At 39.6% G+C, this 20,204-nt stretch overlaps 2 protein-coding genes across 2 annotated transcripts; both read right to left on the minus strand.

The window, feature by feature from the left end:
• Positions 1–6,740: 6,740 nt before the first annotated feature.
• Positions 6,741–8,461, minus strand: LOC141845453 (cyclic dof factor 1-like). Its single transcript, XM_074733504.1, has 2 exons — positions 8,319–8,461; positions 6,741–7,935 (listed from the first exon to the last, which is right to left on the minus strand). The coding sequence occupies exons 1-2, from the start codon at positions 8,406–8,408 to the stop codon at positions 6,916–6,918; spliced, it is 1,110 nt and encodes a 369-aa protein (XP_074589605.1). The 5' UTR covers positions 8,409–8,461; the 3' UTR covers positions 6,741–6,915.
• A 4,019-nt stretch (positions 8,462–12,480) lies between these two features.
• LOC141844743 (putative glucomannan 4-beta-mannosyltransferase 11) lies at positions 12,481–18,656 on the minus strand. Its single transcript, XM_074732738.1, has 10 exons — positions 18,603–18,656; positions 18,182–18,519; positions 16,354–16,452; positions 15,877–16,129; positions 15,198–15,308; positions 14,752–14,888; positions 13,981–14,094; positions 13,582–13,781; positions 13,151–13,345; positions 12,481–13,060 (listed from the first exon to the last, which is right to left on the minus strand). The coding sequence occupies exons 1-10, from the start codon at positions 18,607–18,609 to the stop codon at positions 12,895–12,897; spliced, it is 1,620 nt and encodes a 539-aa protein (XP_074588839.1). The 5' UTR covers positions 18,610–18,656; the 3' UTR covers positions 12,481–12,894.
• Between the last annotated feature and the right edge of the window lie 1,548 nt (positions 18,657–20,204).

Below are 20,204 nucleotides of genomic sequence, written 5' to 3' on the forward strand. Positions count from 1 at the left end.
GGGTGACCGCATGAGCGAAACGTCATCCACTAGCCAACCACACAAATGGACCATTGCGCCAGGGGCGACAACTATTAGTCTGTACTCCTGGTGTTGTTTAGTTGTTATGCCAACATCGCTTTTCAAGTAGGCAACCTCGTTGGGGTCGATTTTGTCATCAGGGACTATCAAAGGTTAAGGTCAGAGAGAGCCCGCTCAACCAAGCTTTCTCATCATCCTAGAACCATTATGGCCGAATAGGTAGAGGAGGTTAGGGTTTAATGGGACCCTGTTATTGTGGAGGGTGTTGGCCGAGTGTACAAGGCCCTGATAGGGCAACGATCCAACTAGATTCACTCGGGCTACATCACATTCCCTCCTCCGAGTTAGACTGAGGAACCAAGTCGAATAAAATCCAATAAGTCCATGGAGTAGGAGGTTATTATAGTGAAAGGGTGGAGTAACCTTTTCACCTAGGTATTGCATAAGGTGTAAAGCCTCATCCAACCATAAAGTTGTAAAGAGATGGATCTCTAACCGACCTAGGAGAGGAACTCGACCCTACGTCCATGAGAATATTAGTTCAAATCCCAAAATATCAAAAGAATGCCTATAATACCAAAAGTCTCATCCTACCTCGTCCGAGAAGAGAAACTCAATCCCTCGATCACAAAAACACTAATATAAGCAATCAAAAATACTAAAAATCAGATCCTGCCCTGATTGGGGAGGGGAACTCGATCTCTTGGTCGAGAGGATGATAATAAAAGACTCAAAAATTCTAGAAGTCCAATCTTGCCCCGACCGAGGAGAGGAATTCGATCCTTTGGTTGTGAGGATAATATTAAGAATGCCAAATTTTCCAAGGGAAGGCCAAGAGTACTAGCAAGAAGACCCAAAATAAAATACCATAATATCCATTCCAATTATGCCCCGACCAAGGAGAAGGTACGATTGTGAGGATAATACTATGGATGCCAAAGACCCAAAATACCAGGTTAAGTTAATATCCTATGTGTGCAGTTACGGAGAAAGTGTAAGACCAAAAGAGGAGCTCAATCTCATACCCAGGAACAATTATAAGAATGCCCAAATGGATAAAAGCTTGGCTAAGAATACCATAAGCCAACGCTCGAGAAAGGTTATCTGCCCCAAGAGAAAGTTATCTACGATCAACGATCCAGATCTCTTGGGCTATAACTAAGAGTTAGAGTTTTAGAAGTAAAATCATAAATTACTTTATAATATGACTACAACTGTAAATCCCTCTGATTGAGTGTTAATCGCCTTTGTGAAGATAATACTATAGCCGGATGCCTATAAAGATTTCTAGGAGAATGACAGGCATATCAGAATATCCATTTAGTTTGGATTGGGAAGAGGAGATCCCACAGCCAGAAATAATCATAATAAGAGTGTCCAGAATATCAAAATATCCATTTAGTTTAGACTGGAGAAGAGAAGCTTGATCTCGCGGTCAGGAATAATAATAGTAAGAAAGCATAGAATATCAAGATATCCATTTAGTGTGGCTCAGGGAGAGGAGCTTGATCCCACCGTTAGGAATAATAATAATAATAAAGTCAAATTCGAATAGGGTAAATCCCCCTTAATTGGGGAGAGGAGCAATCCCTTGGTCTTGTGGATTGTACCAAGTATAGGGAAAATCTCACTCCGACCAGGGAGAAGAGTGATCCGATGATCGTGAGGATTGTACCAGAAGAGGGCAAATCTCACCTTAACTCGGGAGAGGAGCAATCCCATAATCTAAGGATTGTACCAGACATATGACAAATCCTGCCCTGACTAGGGAGAGGAACGATCTTATAATCGTGAGGATTGTACTAGAAGAGGACAAATCCTGCCCCGATTGGGAGAGGAGCGATCCTTTAGTCATGAGGATTATACCAAGTATAGGGTAAATCACATCCCGACCAAAGAGAACAATCCCATGATCATGAGAATTGTACTAGAAGAGGGTAAATCCTGCCCCGACCGGGGAGAGGAGCCATCCTTCGGTCATGAGGATTATATCAAGTATAGGGCAAATTCTATCCCGACCAAGGAGAGGAGCAATCTCATAGTTGTCAGAATTGTATCAAGTATAGGGCAAATTATGCCTTGATCAGAGAGGAGTGATCCCATGATTGTGAGGATTATACAGAAGATGGTAAATCCTGCCCCTATCGGAGAGAGGAGTGATCCCTCAATCATGAGGATTGTACCAAGTATAGGGTAAATGTCATCCCGATCAAGGAGGAGCAATCCCATGGTCGTGAGGATTGTAACGGAAGAGGATAAATCCCGTCCCGACTGAGGAGAGGAATGATCCCTCGATCATGAAAATCATACCGAGTATAGAATAAATTCCGCCCCGACTAGGGAGAGGAGCAATCTCATAGTCGTGAGGATTGTACCAAGTGAGAATAGGACAAATCCCATCCCAATCAACGAGAGGAGAGATCCCATGATCTTGAGGATTGAAGTAGAATAGGGAAAATCCCATCCCAACTAGGGAGAGGAACTTGATCCCTCGATGATGAGGATTGTACTAAAATATGACAAATCCTGCCCCAACCAGGAAGAGAAACTTGATCCCTTAGTCGTGAAGATTTACTAAGTATAGGGCAAATCCTATCCCGACCAGAAAGAGGAATGATCCTATGGTTGTGAGCATTGTACCAAAATAGGACAAATCCCACCCTGACCAAGGGAGAAAATTTTGATCCCTCGGTCATAAGGATTGTACCAAGTTTTGATAGTTATCTTAGTAAGAAAGTGAGCATCATATATTCTGCATGTGAATTGAAGCAAGGATATAGCTGAATATTGATCCCTAGGTTGGTTAGCGCTGAAGCAAGGATATAGCTGAATATTGATGATCAAGTTGGCTGGTGTAGTTCAGATGTTCGACTCAGTCATGGGATTGGGGATGAACAGCTACTACAGGAGGTCAACCTTTAACTTCCTTCTTCACCCTCTCAGGAAGTTGGTGTTGGATCGGGTTAGACCGGCTAGAGGGGGGTGAATAGACGGTTTAAGCAAAGTCGCAGAACAGACACTCCTTTAAAAACTTGGTTGCAACTCGGTTGTTGCTTCCAAGGCAATTGACGCTCAAACAAAACTCCTTTAGGCGGAGAAGCCTTTACACTTGTAGCATAGAGACTTAGAGAAAATGACAAAAGTAATTGATGATCTAACTCTAAAACTCTAAGTCTATTTATAGCCCAAGAGAATAGATCTAGATCGTTGATCGTAGATGAACTTTCTCTTGGTCATTGATCCGTTGATGCGATCCTAACCGTTGATCAGAGATAGGATTGATCGTAGCCGTTGAGTAAATAAAGATAAACTTTATCTTTAATAAAACATAAAGAGAATTATCTTTAATAAAAAATAAGTATTTATCTTTTATATGATAAAAGATAAATCTTATTATTATTTTTTCTTCTTTTTTTTCAACCGTCACTTCCAAACGATCCAAGTCTAAGTCTTCTTCTCTGGGCAAAGTCAACGGTCAAAGTCAACAATCAAAGTCAATGGTCAAAGTCAAAGTTAATAGTTTGACTTTTGTTGACTTTTTGTAGAATCTTCGATTCGTTGATTTCTGACCAACCGGAGTTAGGCTCCCCGAACCCGACTCCGGCCTTTTGCCCCTCGAGCGTGCTTCCTCCCAGATTCTCGTCCCTCAGACTTCGTGCACGCCCTTCTCGCTTCACCAGCGTACTCTTCCGTAGCTTCCGCATCCCTCGGATTGCACCGAGCCCGTCGGCTCACTTCCCCGCGCAATCCTTCTCGTCTGCTACGTCTTACGCTCGACTTCCTCTGTACCTAAGTTCCTGCACACTTAGCAAAGGGATTAGAACAACACAGGACCTAACTTAATCTAGTTGATCACATCAAAACTAACCGGGGCATCAACAGTTGGAAGGTGTGGATACATCACATGTCCCCCTTCTATTGATCGCTCGGGTTGTTTTTTCTACATCTTGTATCCCTGGCATGTGATCGACACATGCCCTAGTCACATCTACCGCCTTACCTTCTAATATATCTTGCACATTAATGGCACTGGCGTCAGTCGACTCAACGCTCGAGGTTCCATTAGGTAGTGCGCTTTTACTATACATGTTTGGTGTTGGTTGTTTGATATCTGCCACTTCGTATTCTCAAACATTTGGAACAGCCATGTAGCTAAACATTATTCATCAAGTGGCTACTACCACAGCTATCAAATGGGATCGAAAAAGGCGGGCAAGATCCCAATCGTTCATGTTTTTAAAAGTCACGATGGGCGCGACTATAAAAGGTGAGTGAAATGCTATAAGAATTCATTGTTTCACTTTCCATCTCTTGTAACACAAGTTGTGGTCTCTGGTCATTGCCAAACTTCCTTCGAGCCTCTTATACTTCCTGTGTAAGTTTTTCTTTTTTGTCTTTCACACTCGAGTCACAAGTATCTATCACATTGCTAAGGACGTCGCAGACTGTATTCAAGTGAGCAATAGGTCCTCAAAAAGGCGAGTTAGTGTAGACTCATAACCACCCAACTCTTGCCATAATGCCCGAGTGACTTAACAGTCCTACTCGTTCAAGCTAGGGTTTTTTCTGTTGGGTTACTGCGGTTGGTTTGTATGTCCTTTGTTATCCTTGCTTATTAAAAGTTTCTTCCTACTGTGTTGATTGATCATCTTTTAGCCATATTGATATGTCTGGACGTATGCATACACTGAAGGAGCTAGTTGTCAGACACAAACAAAAAGAAGTCACCCTTGATCCTAGGGAGCTCCTAACTTCATCTTCCGCTAGGACAAGGCCAAGTCGGGCCCTAGGGCAACTTGATATTGTTAATGAGCTGCCTCTCTCCTCTCATCCCATATGGCTTTACAGACTGAGGGTGTGCCCCCGCATTCTCTTGAACCACCCTTGGCAGCCTTCCTAGCTAGGTAATGTCTTCATTCTCACAAATAGCGTCAATTTAATGGTGTCCTTCTGCACCCACTCAGGATCTTTTCCTTCTTCTTTCGGGACTGCAGTCGAGGTGGGTCCTCTAATGTGCTTGTTGTCTACATCCTACAAATCAAAGTGCATTAGTTAAGGGCCAATGTTGCCAACATGACCTCTCTGACAGTCAAGTCAACAATGAGCCGAAAGGGAAGTCTCGCGTGCACGAGAGAGAACTCAAAGAAGAAGATTAGTCTTTGCGTGAGAGAAAAAAAATCATACCTTTACTTACCTTCGCGGAATCTTATATAGCCGCGGAGGTAGAAGATCCACGTAGATAGCCACGCAAGCCTTAAGTGGGTCACGTTGACAACTGCATGAGAGAGGTATCGTCCACCAGCCAACCGCATGAACGGACCGTTGTGCTAGGGGCAATAGTCATTGGTCCGTACTCCTGGTGACTTCTGGTCATTAGCCCGATGCCACTTTTTAAGTAGGCAGTCTCACCAGGGTCAGTTTTATATCAAGGACTGTCATAGGTTAAGATTAGAACGAGCCTACTCGACCAAGCTTCCTCATCATCCCAAAACCATTATGACCACATGAGTAGAGGAGGTCGAGGTTTGATGGGACCCTGTTATTGTGGAGAGCGTTGGCCGAGTATACAAGGTCCTGATAGGGCGATTACCCAATCGAGTTCACCTAGGCTACATCACTATGGTTATCAGATGGTTAACAACCTAACTAGATAAGGTCATAAAGTATATATATATATATATATACAGATAAAAGTGTGATTTATCTATATCTTTATTAATACTTGTGCAAGCTAAAGTATAGTCTTAGCAAATCCTTCTTTATGAGATAAAAGTAAGACTAAAATAAAATCTACAAGTTTGGATTATTTTGCTTGTGATTTGTTCCTATCCCCATGTACATGGCCTAGCTATCTTCTCAGTTCAGACTTCACTAGGCATGATGTTGAGGTCATTTGGGCCATGCTTGCAACTTTTTCCTTGTCTTTGATGGGGAAGAACACTCATGCATTGCCCAAGTGTATTAGCTTTATGAATCTGAGTGCTTCAATGACACATGAAGCTTCCAATCAGTAGATGACAAAGAGGTGGCTAAATGCTTAATGCACCGTAAAGTCAAAAGAAGCTCAACTCTTTTCATTAGTGGCCTGAAAAACTATAGATGAGGTAGTAGAAATTAACATGGAGACATGTTCTAAACATGTTCTTACTTGAAAGTTTAGTTCAACAATTAGATAGCCTCTATTTTGATCAATGGACTCAATTGAGTCCTTATTTAGGTTTAGGTTGACATATCGTTTGACTAATTGATTTACTAGTCTAACCATTAAACTATTGATCCAAAATTCAGTCAATATAATTTTCAGCTCAATTTTCATAGCTACACTTTGTTTACTTGTCATTGTGAAAACAATGATATTTCTCAATTATCTTCCCCATCACTTTTAGCTTTTGATAGGAGTCAACTTGGTTGTGGCCTTTGAGAAAGTGAAGATGCTTGTCTGTCTATACTCAATGGAGGAAAGGTGGGCCAAAGTAGAACCATCTTTCAGTTGTGCCTCTTATAATTGCAAGCACATTAGTTATTAACTGAATGTTTCCTTCACCCTTATATTCCCTTCCTTGTCATAAGCAAGACATTCTCCTTGATCCATTTGGTCCTATAATTCTTCCATCTAGACATTCTCATCCTTGAACTCATAGACTTTAAGAGGATGAAAGTATTAAATCATTTTCTTTTCAATCAACTTCTCAAAGTTATGATGTTCAAAGGAACTCTCTTGCTCTTCCTCACTTCTTATCTATTTACATGCAGAAAACTACTCAAACCATTAAAGTGAAGACTAACTATTAAACTTCTACTGTTACATTAGTAATGGCATCTCCTTCCTGATGTTATTAGAATTCCTCCTGACCATTTTTCTTCCTCCTATGAAAATTTCAAGCTGTGGTCTGACTAGGAGGTCTCTTGGAAGTGCAGAGATCGAGCAATTGCTGCAGGGTTAGCATGCAGCAGAGATGGCACCTCAAATCCGTGATTCTTGATGCTGCCCTTGGGATGGAAGGCCTTGAGGAGTCCTCCACCACTGCTCGCGCTACTTTTGTTACTCGCGATACCGACCATCGTCCATATAGAGCTCTTGGATACTTCTTCGGAGTCATCGATCTTAAATGTTTTGGCAAGATTCATCTGCTCGCATCCGTCTTCTCCATCTCGCACATGCTTGCCTAAGGTAGAACCGGCTGTTGTCATAGGAGATAGCCACGGGGTGTTCCATGTTCCGGGAGGAACCGCGCAGCTCCAATAGGCTGCAGCAGGATAAACCGGAATCGGAACGTTTGGAGCACAAAAAGGAAGTGCTGTGTTCCATGGATATGGCCAGGTAGATCCACTGAGACATGGAAGTTGAGTGCCTGCTTCTTGAGAACTCTCGTGGACCTTGCCGCTCAGTGCAACTTCGGACGTGTCGTCCTTGTTTGCGTTGATCAGAGGCGCACTAGAACCAAAGCTGAGCACACTGCCGTTTGGGGCTAAACATGGATAGTGAGCTGATGGCTCGTCGGAGCGAAGAGCTTGGAAAGCAGATTCAGGTATCGAGATGTGCCGGTAGTGGCACGAGTTCTTGTTCTTGCGTCGACCAGCTCCTACGGGGACGTTCCTCATGGTACCTCCTGCAGTCCAGTATCTTTGGCAGTTCTTGCAGAAGTGCCTGGGCTGGTTCACATTGTAGTTATTGTAGTAGCAGAACTTGGTGTCCATGCTTTTGCACCGGGGACACGGGAGTATCTTGTCGGGCTTCTTCAGAGTTTTCTCTTTTGAGTTGCTTCCTTCGATCGATTGTTCATCACAGTTCGACTTCTTGGTAGAGGCATCCTCTTGGTCGACCGAAGGAGAGGTGGCACTCTCATTCTTCTCCTGTGAATCTGTTGTTTCTTGGCTTGTCTTCGGAGCAGTTTCCTCATGTGGATCCTCAGGCTGAAACAGAATCGTGTTAGTTTGGCAGTGGGAGCGTTAATTTTATTTTACTTTTGATCTTCTGAGATTGATATAAAGATTCAAAGCATGTCTCTTCAATTATGGTATGAACAAGTTGACTTATTGGCAAATCCAAGAAACGAATTCCTCTAAAGCACACGAAAAGCAAAAAAAGTTATACTGAATTTATATGAAGTAACTTGAATCCGAAATAGGTTCTATTAGGTAATCAAAGAGGAAAGAAAGCCAATCTTTTGTTCTTGAGAACGCGAGAAAGAGCTGACTCCCCTGTTTTCCTCAACGACACAGCCAAAAAAAAAAAATCTAACTTTTGTTCCAAAAACAATCTTTCGTATAACACAAGAACTAAAAAGAATCACTACCTTCCCTCCTTCTTCAACTGCTCCTTGGCGCAACGTTATCGTCTTCCCGAAGAGCTTGATCGCTGCAGCAGAGTCTCTCCTCTCAGCCATCCTCCTCCCCTGTTTTCAGCCTCCCCTGTTTTAACTTCCTTGTTTCACCTCTCTCTCTTCTCTCTCTCTCTCTCTCTCCCCTCTAATTTGACTTCCTCTGTCCGCTCGTCTCTTCCTCAGCTCTCTCAGTGTTTAACTGCATCAGAAGAGGAGGGCCAGGTCAGCACTCAGAGTGGATTTTGAGCCACAAGTTCCTTTGTGGCCTTGGGAGGGCGTTATTTGATTCTCTATGCCTTTTTCTCCAACCTCACCATTTACTTTTGGAGCAAACCTTTGCCACCAAAGTAAAGTGTTTAGTGCTCGACCAATTGCCCAGCTACTGTTGCTGACCATGTTTTCAAAATCAAGTCAGCCCGATCGATTCACTCAATTGAATCACATATCATACTTGGATCGGTTCGATCGAAACTCAAAGTTCAAGTTGATCAATAACCGATAAGCCGCACAGTCATGTTTATCAAGGGCCACATGGAGAGAAGGGAAAAGAACAAAAGGAGGCTCCTTAGACCTTTTCCTTCCCAACTCAAACTTGGAATATATCTCCTATCATTTTCTTGAAAAAAGAAAGAATAAATGACAAATTTAAAAGTTTTTTATTATTACAATTAACCAATTTGATTATCCAACTAGGTCCTTTTGTTCTATCCTTTTGAGTAAGAATATCAATTTCTTTGATATAATAAAATAGAATTTAGAAGAAGGTTTTGGCTAGATACCTTAAGTTTAGATTTGAGGAGATTGTGGTTAAACTTTATCCCTTTGTTTTTTTTTGCAAAATTCTATTAAAATTCGAATATCATCCATCAGACACTCAAAAAAAAGTCTATAGGCCGTACTATTAAATTTCTTATACTCTCCCTTTCGTAGAATTTATAGATCAACAGAGGTTGACTTTATATATGTTTTTTATTATAACTTTTCTTTCAATTATACTTATTGGTCAGAGTAATCACATTGTCAACTCCAAAATAACTTTGAAATTGACAAAGTAGGTATAGAAAGTGATGCAAAATATATATGATATTCTGCGTGACCCACGCTGCGCGACTCCGTGCGCGACATAGCCGACCCCCGTCGTTTCCAGCCGCCCTCGTCGTGCCGTTCGACCACCACCGGCCGTCAAATCGGACCCGATCGATGTGCCACTCGCCGACGCGTCGGCCAGTATCGGATTCCGACCGGCTTGTAGTCGAAATCCGACGCAATTTGGTCGGAACGCGGTCGGCAGTGGCACGCGCCGTTTCCGGCCAAATCGCAGTCGGAGACCGGCCGGGAAAGGGCCGGTGTGCGACGGCGGTCCTTCCTTGGCCGGTCTCCGCCCGCGATTTGGCCGGAATCCGATCGCGATTTGGTCAGAAACCGACGCGCGCCACTGCCGGCCACGTTTCCGACCAAATTGCGTCGGATTCCGACCGCAATCCGGTCGGAATCAGATTCCGACTGACGTGTCGACGAGTAGCGCGTCGATCGGGCCCGGGCCGGCGGTCGGCGGTGGCCGGACGACGCGGCGAGGGCGGCCGAAAGCGGCGGGGGTCGGGGAGGCGGAATACTATGCATTTCCACATTTGGACGGTCAGATCTGGCACGCGATCGTGTGATGAACGGTGGATCGCGTGTCACGCACGAGCACGCACAAGGGAATCACGCAGAATATCAAAATATATATATATATTTTGAACCATCAGTAAATTTGAATGGAAAGTTTGATAATATATAAACCAATCAAATTCAAATTAAAATTTTAAATTTATTAAAATAAATTTAAATAATTATTTTAAAATTTTAATTCTTCAATTTTTATCAAATTCCACATGCTTAGTTCACAGCATGCTGTTCTGCCCACTGATTTGTGGTATTTATTGTGGGCGTATGGAGTCCCTGGTTTCCTGCCCTCCCACGGCACAAAAGCCATCGGCCATGGCTGACAAGGTCGAGATGGTTCTAGAAGAACGCATTGAGAGAAGGACCGACCACTGGACCAGGAGGAGAACGTTGGATACTGATGGGATAGAAACTGATTCCTCCATTCTCACTTTGTTTTTCTCAAGTAGTGATGCCAACGCGCCTCCGTACAACTGATCTTTCATTTGCTTTTCTTGCTCTTCGTCAGGCTTGAACGCGTTGTCCTCGCGCCGCTGATGATGGCGAGTGAGATGGTTAGGAACAGCGTGTGTTTAATCTCTAGCAGCTCAAGTAGGATTTGCTTTCCATGGCTTTGCACGCGAGGTGTTCGGTGGATTGCCTTGGCGCCATAACATTGAGTTTTTCGTACAAGAGTTTTTGTTCTTAATTTAATCTTTGTTGAGTCAGCCCAAGACACGCCATCATGCTTAGCATGACGAATCTTAGCCGTATCAGACCTAACGCAATCCACCAAGAACAGCCAAAAGACTTGTGCAAAGCTAAGCATTCTTAAATTCAGTCATCGAATTGACTTTTCTCCTTAATGACCTGTTTAGAACAACCATCAGAGTTTGAAAAGGAAAAAAGATAAAAACGGATGCCAAACACCAAGAGAAAAGTGGCATTCAGAGATTGCAAGTTGTATCTGCTGCATAGCAATAAGATAAAATACACTTGTTTTTGTGTAGTGGTGTTGGGTGCTCTGAGAAAAGATCTTACATTGCACTCCAACCTGGTTCATCCCCTTCTTCCTACACCCTAAATATCTCGTCCCACGATCTTTTCTTTTGGATGTGCATTCTCTTTCTGGACTCAGCATGCATCAGCAAACCATTCAACCAGTTAAGAGCTCATATATTTGCTAGGATATATAGTTGATTGAGTAGCATAGTGCCTATAGTGGAAGTAGCTGGAAAGGAAAGATATATATATATAGAAATTAGGTAGGTAGAAAAAAAAGTTCTTTTATTTAGCTAAATAGAAGAGGAATTCTCCCATAAAAACATCCAAAAACTTTGATGGAATGTTCATCAATGGCACTGCAAGGAGTCCTCATGACACTACTATGGAGAGGCCGACCTGCCTTAGGTGTTACTGATCTCATTGGCCTTCTCTCAGCTCATTGCTTCATGCTGCCATGGAATTCCAACAACAAGTAGTCATCTGCTGCACCATCATCATAGGAAAGAAATCAAGTAAAAAAAAAATCTAAACGCAATTGTTCTGTTCTTTCTGGGTGTTGAGATTTGTTTTGTTCAGATTGGAGAGAGAGCTGTTAGCTCCTAATGATGCTGCTCAGGTGCTTGTCATCTCTAATTGCTTGTTCTGTTAATCTTGAACCAAATATAATTTTAAGTTCACGTTCTTTGACTGGAATGCAGACTAGAAATGGAGGTGAAGTGTTCCAGGAAGCCAAAAGTGAATGAATGGATTTTGAGATCAATGATTACCCAGGATTTTGAGACACATTCGCTGCAATTATCCTTGAGTATTTATGACTCATTAAAATTTTACATTATTACCTCTATTTATACACGCAATTATCTTTTAATTGAATTTCAAGTATTAAAATACATTATGTAATTTTTTAGTTAGTGCTAAAAATTTGTTGTATTACCTCAAAACAACTAGTGTCAAAACTTATTTAAACCGATTAATGTCAATCTTAACTTCACTTTCTATAAAGCTAATTCATTGATTGTAGAGTACCTCTATTCAAAGAATAACTAGGAGGTCGTCTAAAAATGAACCATCACTGACTAAAAATATAATCTTGCATAGAATCAATGGAGAGAAAATTCATGTAATCCATCTCAACTGGATGAAATGGCTTGGTGATGATATTTTTTTTTCTCGATGAGCAAAAGAAATTCAATGTAGTTCAACTAAAATTGCATTAAATTTCTAGCAATTTAGTCTTACATCCAGCAACAAACACACTCCACATATTATTTACTCACCATTTCTCTATGAGCAAAAGAAATTCAATGTAGTTCAACTGAAATTGCATTAAATTTCTAGCAGTTTAGTCTTACATCAAGCAACAAACACACTCCACATATTATTTACTCACCATTGTAATCAATTTATACTGGATTGGCAAAAATGTCTACATACTTGAAACTAAAGATTTTATTTTCTGTTTTCTAATCTCTTTTACATTCCACCATTGAAATTGAAATTGAAATTGAAATTGAGGCTCTTCCCTGACATGTGATTAGAACCAGGAAAAAAAAAACCAAAGAACTTGCCATCACTACATTTGAATGAATCCATCACTTATCACCATGAAAATTTTACACTGATAATTTAGTAGCTACATTCTGCATTCTTTAACTCTGAATGCCTCATCTTGCACTGGATGTAGTCTGCCTCTTGTTCCCAAACAAGTTCTCTGCATTTCTTCATGTTATTTGGTGGGATGTTTAATGGTGGAATCAGTTAATCTCTACCGACAGCATGATGCTAAAATGACCTTATTCTCAAGAAATGTTACATAAATAAATCTTGAAAGAATTAGAAGATATATAGATAAAGGTGACCGAGGAAGCGCAATCCAATGTAATGTTTTGGCTTTGTTCAGCTACTTGGTTTGTGGGATATGAGTGCCAACAAATCCAAACCCCATCAAGAGGAAGGAAATAGTTTGAGGGAAAATGAAAAAGAAGTGCTGATTTCTTCTGAAGAAGAAATTTTGGCATGCGCAGATTAAGAGGAATAATCCTAAGCCCAACTCTAAGAATAGGAACCTGTTTGCCAAGTAATAAAGGTTAATTAGTAATCATAAATTTTGGGTAGCCATGTGGAAGTTAATTTTATGGATATGTTATCAAGATTACCTTTCCCACAAGTTCCTTGGGAATTTCTTAGCAACTGCTGAAATTTGTTTAGTCTTCAATGCATTCCCTAGTTTCTCCGTGACAACCCATTCATTTACCCTTCCCGCTTCAAGAAGACCAATGTAAACAGCTTTGCATCGATGCAAGGACATGACATTTTCAAAAAATACCCAGATGACAATTAGATGTAAAGACCTGTTAAAATAAAGAGAAAAAAAAGTGAAAAATGATGAAAAAGGAAAAACATATCTAACCTCTTTCTTTCAGTTTTCAGAATACTACCAAGGAAATATATTGAATCAATATAAGCCAATAGTTTTAAGACGACACCATGCCAACAGAATTTCAGCCTCATTTTCCGGCTTTTGGCTTTTAACTTCACTTTTGTAGTTCATAAGCTCAAAAAAAAAGTAAATGTAAATGTGACAAACCTTGGAGTTCCAACTGAATTGAGGATGGTAATGAGAGTTGGAACATAGAACACCCCCCATTTTGGAATCACAACTTCAGGGAAAAAAGAAGACAATGGGATGATGATGCAGTAGAAGAAGAAAGTCACGTTGTGGGATATGATCCTTCTTGCAAAGAAGAAGTTATAGAGCAAAAATAATTTCTTCAATGAGGTCACTTTCTGTTGAAACCAAGTAAAATGAAGTACATTACTAACACTACTTAACTGACAAGTTAGGATCATTCACATGAGTGAGTGATGATTTCTCTCTTCTTGATTCTGCCATAAAGTGGCATCTCAAGAAAATCTATATAGTTTTGGCACAATCATCACTGATTCATGGATTTGATGACATTACAATTAACAAGCTAGCACTAACCTTAGCCATTAGAATATCTAATGCCATTTTCTTAAACAAATTTGCAGGTCCACAGGCCCAACGATGTTGCTGATAACGATATGCTTTATAACTGCTTGGTAGCTCACTTTTGACCTAGAAAACCAAAAATTTGCCTCGGTTAGATATTATCTGAAGAAAAAAGTTGTTATTGAGTTGCAAATATTTTGAATACTTCCCTGCTTCAAAGCTACAAATATTTTGCAGGTCCAGGGAAGATCACAAATATTCAAAAAAAAACGTTCTTGTAGATGAAAAGGTCCTTAAATGGGGTATGGAAACAATAGTCGTTGAGAAACTGAATAATATGTCACAGCTAAGTTGTACCAATAGGTGATAGATGTTTAAGAAACACAATAGGCCACAAAACATGGAAATTTTAGAATGCTAGTTGTATCCAACTATATCATTTTCACACATCATGTCACATAAAGCTTCAATCTCATTGAGGCATGTAATACATTAGCATCTACAAAAGACTACTAGATATGTTAAATACATGCAACATCATGTGCTTCTTTTGAGTTGGGGCCTGTGGTGTGTGTGTGTGGGTTTTGCCATCCCATATGTACAGTTCATAAATTTATCATGTTGGTCTGTTCTAACTGCACCCCGTGCCATATCCAAGTCCTTCATGGAATAGTTTTGACAAAGAAAACCAGTACCGTATCCAGCATAGTTCTAAACTCATACTAGTTATGCATTCATTATGATAAGTACAGCTACTCGTTAACTTATTATGTAGACACAAACCTTCAGGTCTCCCATGTATAAAAACTTCCAGCCTCGAAGGGTTGCTCTGACTGCTAAGTCCATGTCTTCAACAGTAGTTCGCTCTTTCCAACCGTCAGCTTCATTAATAGCTAGAATTCTCCACACACCAGCAGTTCCTTGGAAAGAAATCAACAAATCAATTGATCAGTTAGACTGAAGGTTAAGTCCATACTTGTTTTCTTGATACAGGAAAAATGAACAGAGGCAAAATATCCATGATTATGTCATTTAGGTGTTGCAAGATATGTCATAGCACATTATGAGTAATCAAGCATTTTTGTGAAATTCATTTTGACTATATAATTTACAGTCCTTGAGAAAATTCTCTCATAACAAGCCTTCCAATGAGCCTCATTCTATGATGTCTTGTAGATGTGCAGATTTCATGGTGAAAGTTTATGGTGGCAATAGAAAGGATAACTTACCATTAAATCCAAAAAATGCCATAGTCGACGAACCCGATTGCTGCTCCACTTTGAAATGGTAGTTCAATGACATTTCTTGTATCCTTGTCATTACACATTCATTGGCATTCACTATAGAGGATACAATAATGCAAATATTAATCAGGTTTACTAAATACAATTTGTGGGTCCTAATACAAAAATAGTATGTCAATGAATTGAAGTTTCAAGTTTATCCTGCATGTTACAACATTACCAAAGTAGTGGCAGTGATGTAATGAGAATGAGACGGCACAATAGTTGATGAACTAACCAGCAGTTGATCAAATTATCACTTAAAAACAACTGAATTTTTCTCCCTTGTTCTATGTCTATTGTCTACGCATACAAGTCATGGATTATAAAGACAAAACCAATACTGAGAAGTCAACGAAACATGTGGACAGTAAATGGAAGGCTCAGAAAAAATTTCTGGTATGCAATATTTGTAATTATTTTATTTGGACTAAGTTGGAATGTTCCTCTAACATCAATAATATTATGAAGGTTTTGTTATAAGCATTAGAGGATAATTAATGCTAATCATGGCCTCAATATAACGTAAGGATGACGGTTTGCTAGTTCAACTGATGCAAAATAAGGATAAAAGTTCTCTGTTTTGGTAGAACAGATATAGAGAATTGGTTAGGCATAAATTTACCAAACTTCCACCGTGCTTGAACAAGCGCAATCTCATGATTGTGCATGAGGAAAGGAATGGATCTTAAAAGGAAATCAGTTGGGGGCTCATGATCTGCATCAAATATTGCAACATAATCACATTCTTTCACATAGTCGAGTTCCATTGCTGCTTTCAGAGCACCAGCCTTGTATCCATTTCGATTATCCCTAGATATATAATGTATGTTCCGACCCTTTCTCTGCCACTTTCCACATTCCTCTTGCACTAGTTCCTGAATATACATTGATATTTTTCTCTTAATATCAATTTTGATGAGTAATTGCAAATATATATGGTTTAGCACTGTTATAACAGTAAAGGAATCTTGACATGCAACTTTTAGAAGGAAGTGATTCTTAGCCTGCAAAATATTTTGGGTTTAGCACTGACGTAAGTAAAAAAAAAAATCTTAAAATGCAACTTTTAGGAGGAAGTCAACAATAAGAGGAAACTTACCCTAATTGTGATGTCTGTCGAATCATCAAGAACTTGAATTATGAGTTTGTCATTTGGCCATGCAAGTGTGCAAACTGCTCCAATTGAAATTTGATAGACCTGCATAGATGTAACCTGATACGTTAAAGGGAACAGAACGTGGAACATAAACTATGGTCATTATTTTTGTTCATTTTTTTCTTTTTTGAACAACACAAACTCCTGCATTTTTCCTTAATTGATGCCATATAGCAACACTGACATCATCTTAGACTAAAGGACAAGGTCTCATCTTGGCAAAGCCAAGTTTCGATATCCAAGTTTACACCATCATTGTTGAACTTTCATTCAGTTAACACTTGTTTAGTTACAGACAGCCCTTGGCTTTACTTTGATCCACGATGTATAATTTTTTTATTGCCTGAGTTGACATTCCAACTGAGAGGAAGTTGTAAATAGAATTTGTATGCCTTGATAATTGTGTGCACATGTTACTGACTGCTACATGCTTAGAGCTAAGAAACAGATTAAATGTTACTAACTTTGCCTGATGTAAAAAAAGGTTTGGAAGGTCTTACAAATGCAGAACCTAACACCATGACAGTACCCAAAAAAACGAAGAGAAAAGAATTGTCGGTTTTTGTCTCAGCCGAGAACAATGAAGATGTGCCCTACTCTATCTAGTGACTCAGCCTCTCTAAGAACAGAGCCAGTATAAAATAAAATAAACTAGATCTGCCAAAGTATTCTACCATAATAGTTGTATCACAGCGCTGCATCTTCGTATAAAATTCAGGTCCATCGCGTGAAGATAGGATGTACTTGATTTGAGGATCCAGAAGTAAAATAAAAGGTCACACCTCACATTGCATACAATAATTGTAAAGCAACTCTAGGCAAATGGAAAGTTGGCAAACACGTTTTTAGCCCCTACATGGCTGCACCCATAACCAAGCACAAAGCTGCAGCCTGTCGTCCTATTAACCTGTCTAAAGATTAACATTTGAGTGCATTAAAAAATTCCAACCATATTTCATGATTTTTAGGATTGTCATACAAGATTCTAAATAGTCCATAACGCACTCCATTCTACTTATCCTATATTTGTGGTTAATTAATAATATGTCTAACCTTTAAATTCTGATATTTAGTAAGCCTAAATCAGAGAGAAAATTGATGCTTAATTTTCTTCGGTCCTACAATGAAAAAGACCACTCGGTCCACTCCAAAAAAGAGACGGGTCTTGAGCACCACCACATGAATAAAAAATTCAACAAACTTTGCTGCTATAACGTGAGACACACAGATCCAATCCAACCAAAGCAAGCATCCTCCACACATCAGATGGATGCCAACATTGCAGTGGTCCACATCAAGAAATTAACAAAATCAGCAGTGACTCACACATATAATTGAGACCCAACGTAGAACCAAAAGACCCTAATTTGACTAGCACTAAGTTCTCGAATAAGGGTAATTTAGTCCAAAACCACTGGAGTAACCAGCTATAAGCCTTATTGATCGATCAAAAGAGTGCCTTTCGAGAAGATGCTAGGTCTTGGTTCACTGTGCAAAAGATGACTGAAAGAGAGGAAAGATTGCAGACTTTGGTGAAGATGACTGTACTCAAACGTTCACACACACCAAAAGGACAAAAAAAAAAAAAATGTTCCTCATCTTTCGACAATGCTCAAGATGATCTGTAACTTCTGATGCGCGTTTTGAGGAAGAACAAACTAGTCTGAGTTCCAAAGTGGCGATCCAGTGTTAAAAAAAATGAGCTCTTTTTAAAAGAGAAAGTGCAAAAAAAACAGAACTCTAGGAATCCGCCGAGAATAATAACTTTTACCTCTCGCTCATTGAACATGGGGATCTGGACCAGGACCATGGGGTAGAGCAGCGAGCCGAGCTCCGGATCCTGCGGCATCTCTTCCCACTTGTACACCTTCTCCGGCGTCCGTCTGAAGACCTTCACGTAGAGAGCGACGAGCGCCATCGACAGCTTCTCGACGACAAGGATCACCGACATAACCAAGCACAGCACCACCGCCGTCTTCATCAGCGGCAGCAGCACCGCCGCCCTCACCGCCTCCCATACCGGCGCCGCCCGGCTCAAGGAAGTGAAGATGAAATCGGAAGCCTGATCCAAGTAGAGAGCCAAGGAGGTCGACAGATCCGCAATGCCTCCTGCATCGACACGCATTAACCCAAGTGGTAGCCGCAAGAACAAGAAGTGGGAAAAAAACCCAAACTTGAGCTCAATTACCTACCTTCCATGGCCCCGACCACCTACTCCTCTCCGCTGTCCTCCCTCTTCCCCTCTCCCTCGACTGGCAGAGCAGAACCGACGAAGCGGTCGATTTATTTATTCTGCGAAATATTTTTAAAAAATAAAATGAAATAAGTAATTTTATTATTATTATTATTATTAAAGAAAAAAAAATGCCAGTCCGATTGGCGTTTCCAACAGCCAATAAAATTGAGAGGAAATAAACAAAAATGGCAACTATGTGCGTGGGCCCCACGATATTTAATATTTTTATATTTTTAAAAATAGTAAATTTTGAGTTATTTTAATTAATGGTTTCTAACTTGGCGAAATCTTCTACAAATAACGACGAAGTCAATTATGGCATTTCGTATCTTGTTATGCAAAATAGTCGTTAAGGGGCTCGTTTACGAAGGAGCTTAAGACTTAATCCATCATTTTCACCTATAATCGCGCCGGAGTAGCTCAGTAGTATTAACAGCAAGGCTGGTTCGCCATTAATCAACTCGGATGTTTAAGTCAACGACGAGTGGGAACGTAGTGCAAGAGCATGTGAAACAATGATAGAAACGTTAAGTCAACGTTGACTCGAACATACTTATCAAGCGTAGCTTGCATTTGTATTTTCCAATCGAAGTATATCAAGATCATGTTTCATGTGATAGATTGACTTGGAGATTCATATGCCGTCGAGCAAATAAGCTGGCCAGGTTTGTGTTTGGACCTCGATCGGGTTGACCATAATAATTTTCAAAACTTACATTCAATATTTTTTTTACTATTTATATGGTTTAAAACACTAGAACCGATTAGAGCCTAGATGCGACTAAATTTGTTTAATAAATAGGTACTTCAAATTTTGTCTTTATTAATCATGTATTTTGGATCTAATTTTATAATAAATTATATGTATTTCTAATTCCTTAATTGCTTCGGTGGTTTGTATGCACTCATGTTGTTTAGCCTACACTACTATACAAGAGATATAGCAAATTAGCGATGAAAATTAACTGTCATTAATTTTTGATCATTGATGAACTTAGTGATGGAATTAAAATTTATACTAAATTAAGTTAAAATTTTGGCAACAATCATTAATTTCCTGATTTAAATCTTGTTTACATTCAAATTTCAACAAAATGATCAAAATTACTATTTACATTACAAACCATCCATGATATATTCAACAAAGAAACTTTATCAACAAAGCAACATTCTAAAACAAAACATATATTTAACAACAAATTAAAACAATATTTAAAAACAAGGACATGATTTAAAAATAATATATTCATCACTTTCATCACAAAAACAAACACATATATAGTTCGAATCCATCACATCTCATCCCATCCTACTAAAAAATTAATACATTGATCATCATCCCATCCTACAAAATTAGTACATTTATCATCATCCCATCCTACAAGTACAATATGATAGGATATTTAAAAAAATAAGCACATGATTTAAACTTCATTATATTATAAGTACAATATGATCGGATATTAAAAAAATAAGCACATGGTTTAAACTTCACTATATTTTTTATTTTGAAAGAATCTTGCTCATATATATGAATCTAAAGTTAAAATAGATATAT

Source organism: Curcuma longa, chromosome 14, assembly GCF_044706935.1.
Source record: "Curcuma longa cultivar G26 ecotype Majalengka, Jawa Barat chromosome 14, ITB_CL_G26_1.1, whole genome shotgun sequence".
NCBI classification, from domain to species: Eukaryota; Viridiplantae; Streptophyta; class Magnoliopsida; order Zingiberales; family Zingiberaceae; genus Curcuma; species Curcuma longa.

What these genes read in the sequence shown, in the direction of transcription:
- LOC141844743 (XM_074732738.1), bottom strand. An exon ending in CCATGTTCAATGAGCGAGAG is followed by an intron (nt 16,453 to 18,181) that starts GTAAAAGTTATT and finishes ACATCTATGCAG; the next exon opens with GTCTATCAAATTTCAATTGG. An exon ending in GGCATTTTTTGGATTTAATG is followed by an intron (nt 14,889 to 15,197) that starts GTAAGTTATCCT and finishes TTTCTTTCCAAG; the next exon opens with GAACTGCTGGTGTGTGGAGA.
- LOC141845453 (XM_074733504.1), bottom strand. Translation starts at nt 8,408, where the DNA reads ATGGCTGAGAGGAGAGACTCTGCTGCAGCGATCAAGCTCTTCGGGAAG. An exon ending in CAGTTGAAGAAGGAGGGAAG is followed by an intron (nt 7,936 to 8,318) that starts GTAGTGATTCTT and finishes ATTCTGTTTCAG; the next exon opens with CCTGAGGATCCACATGAGGA.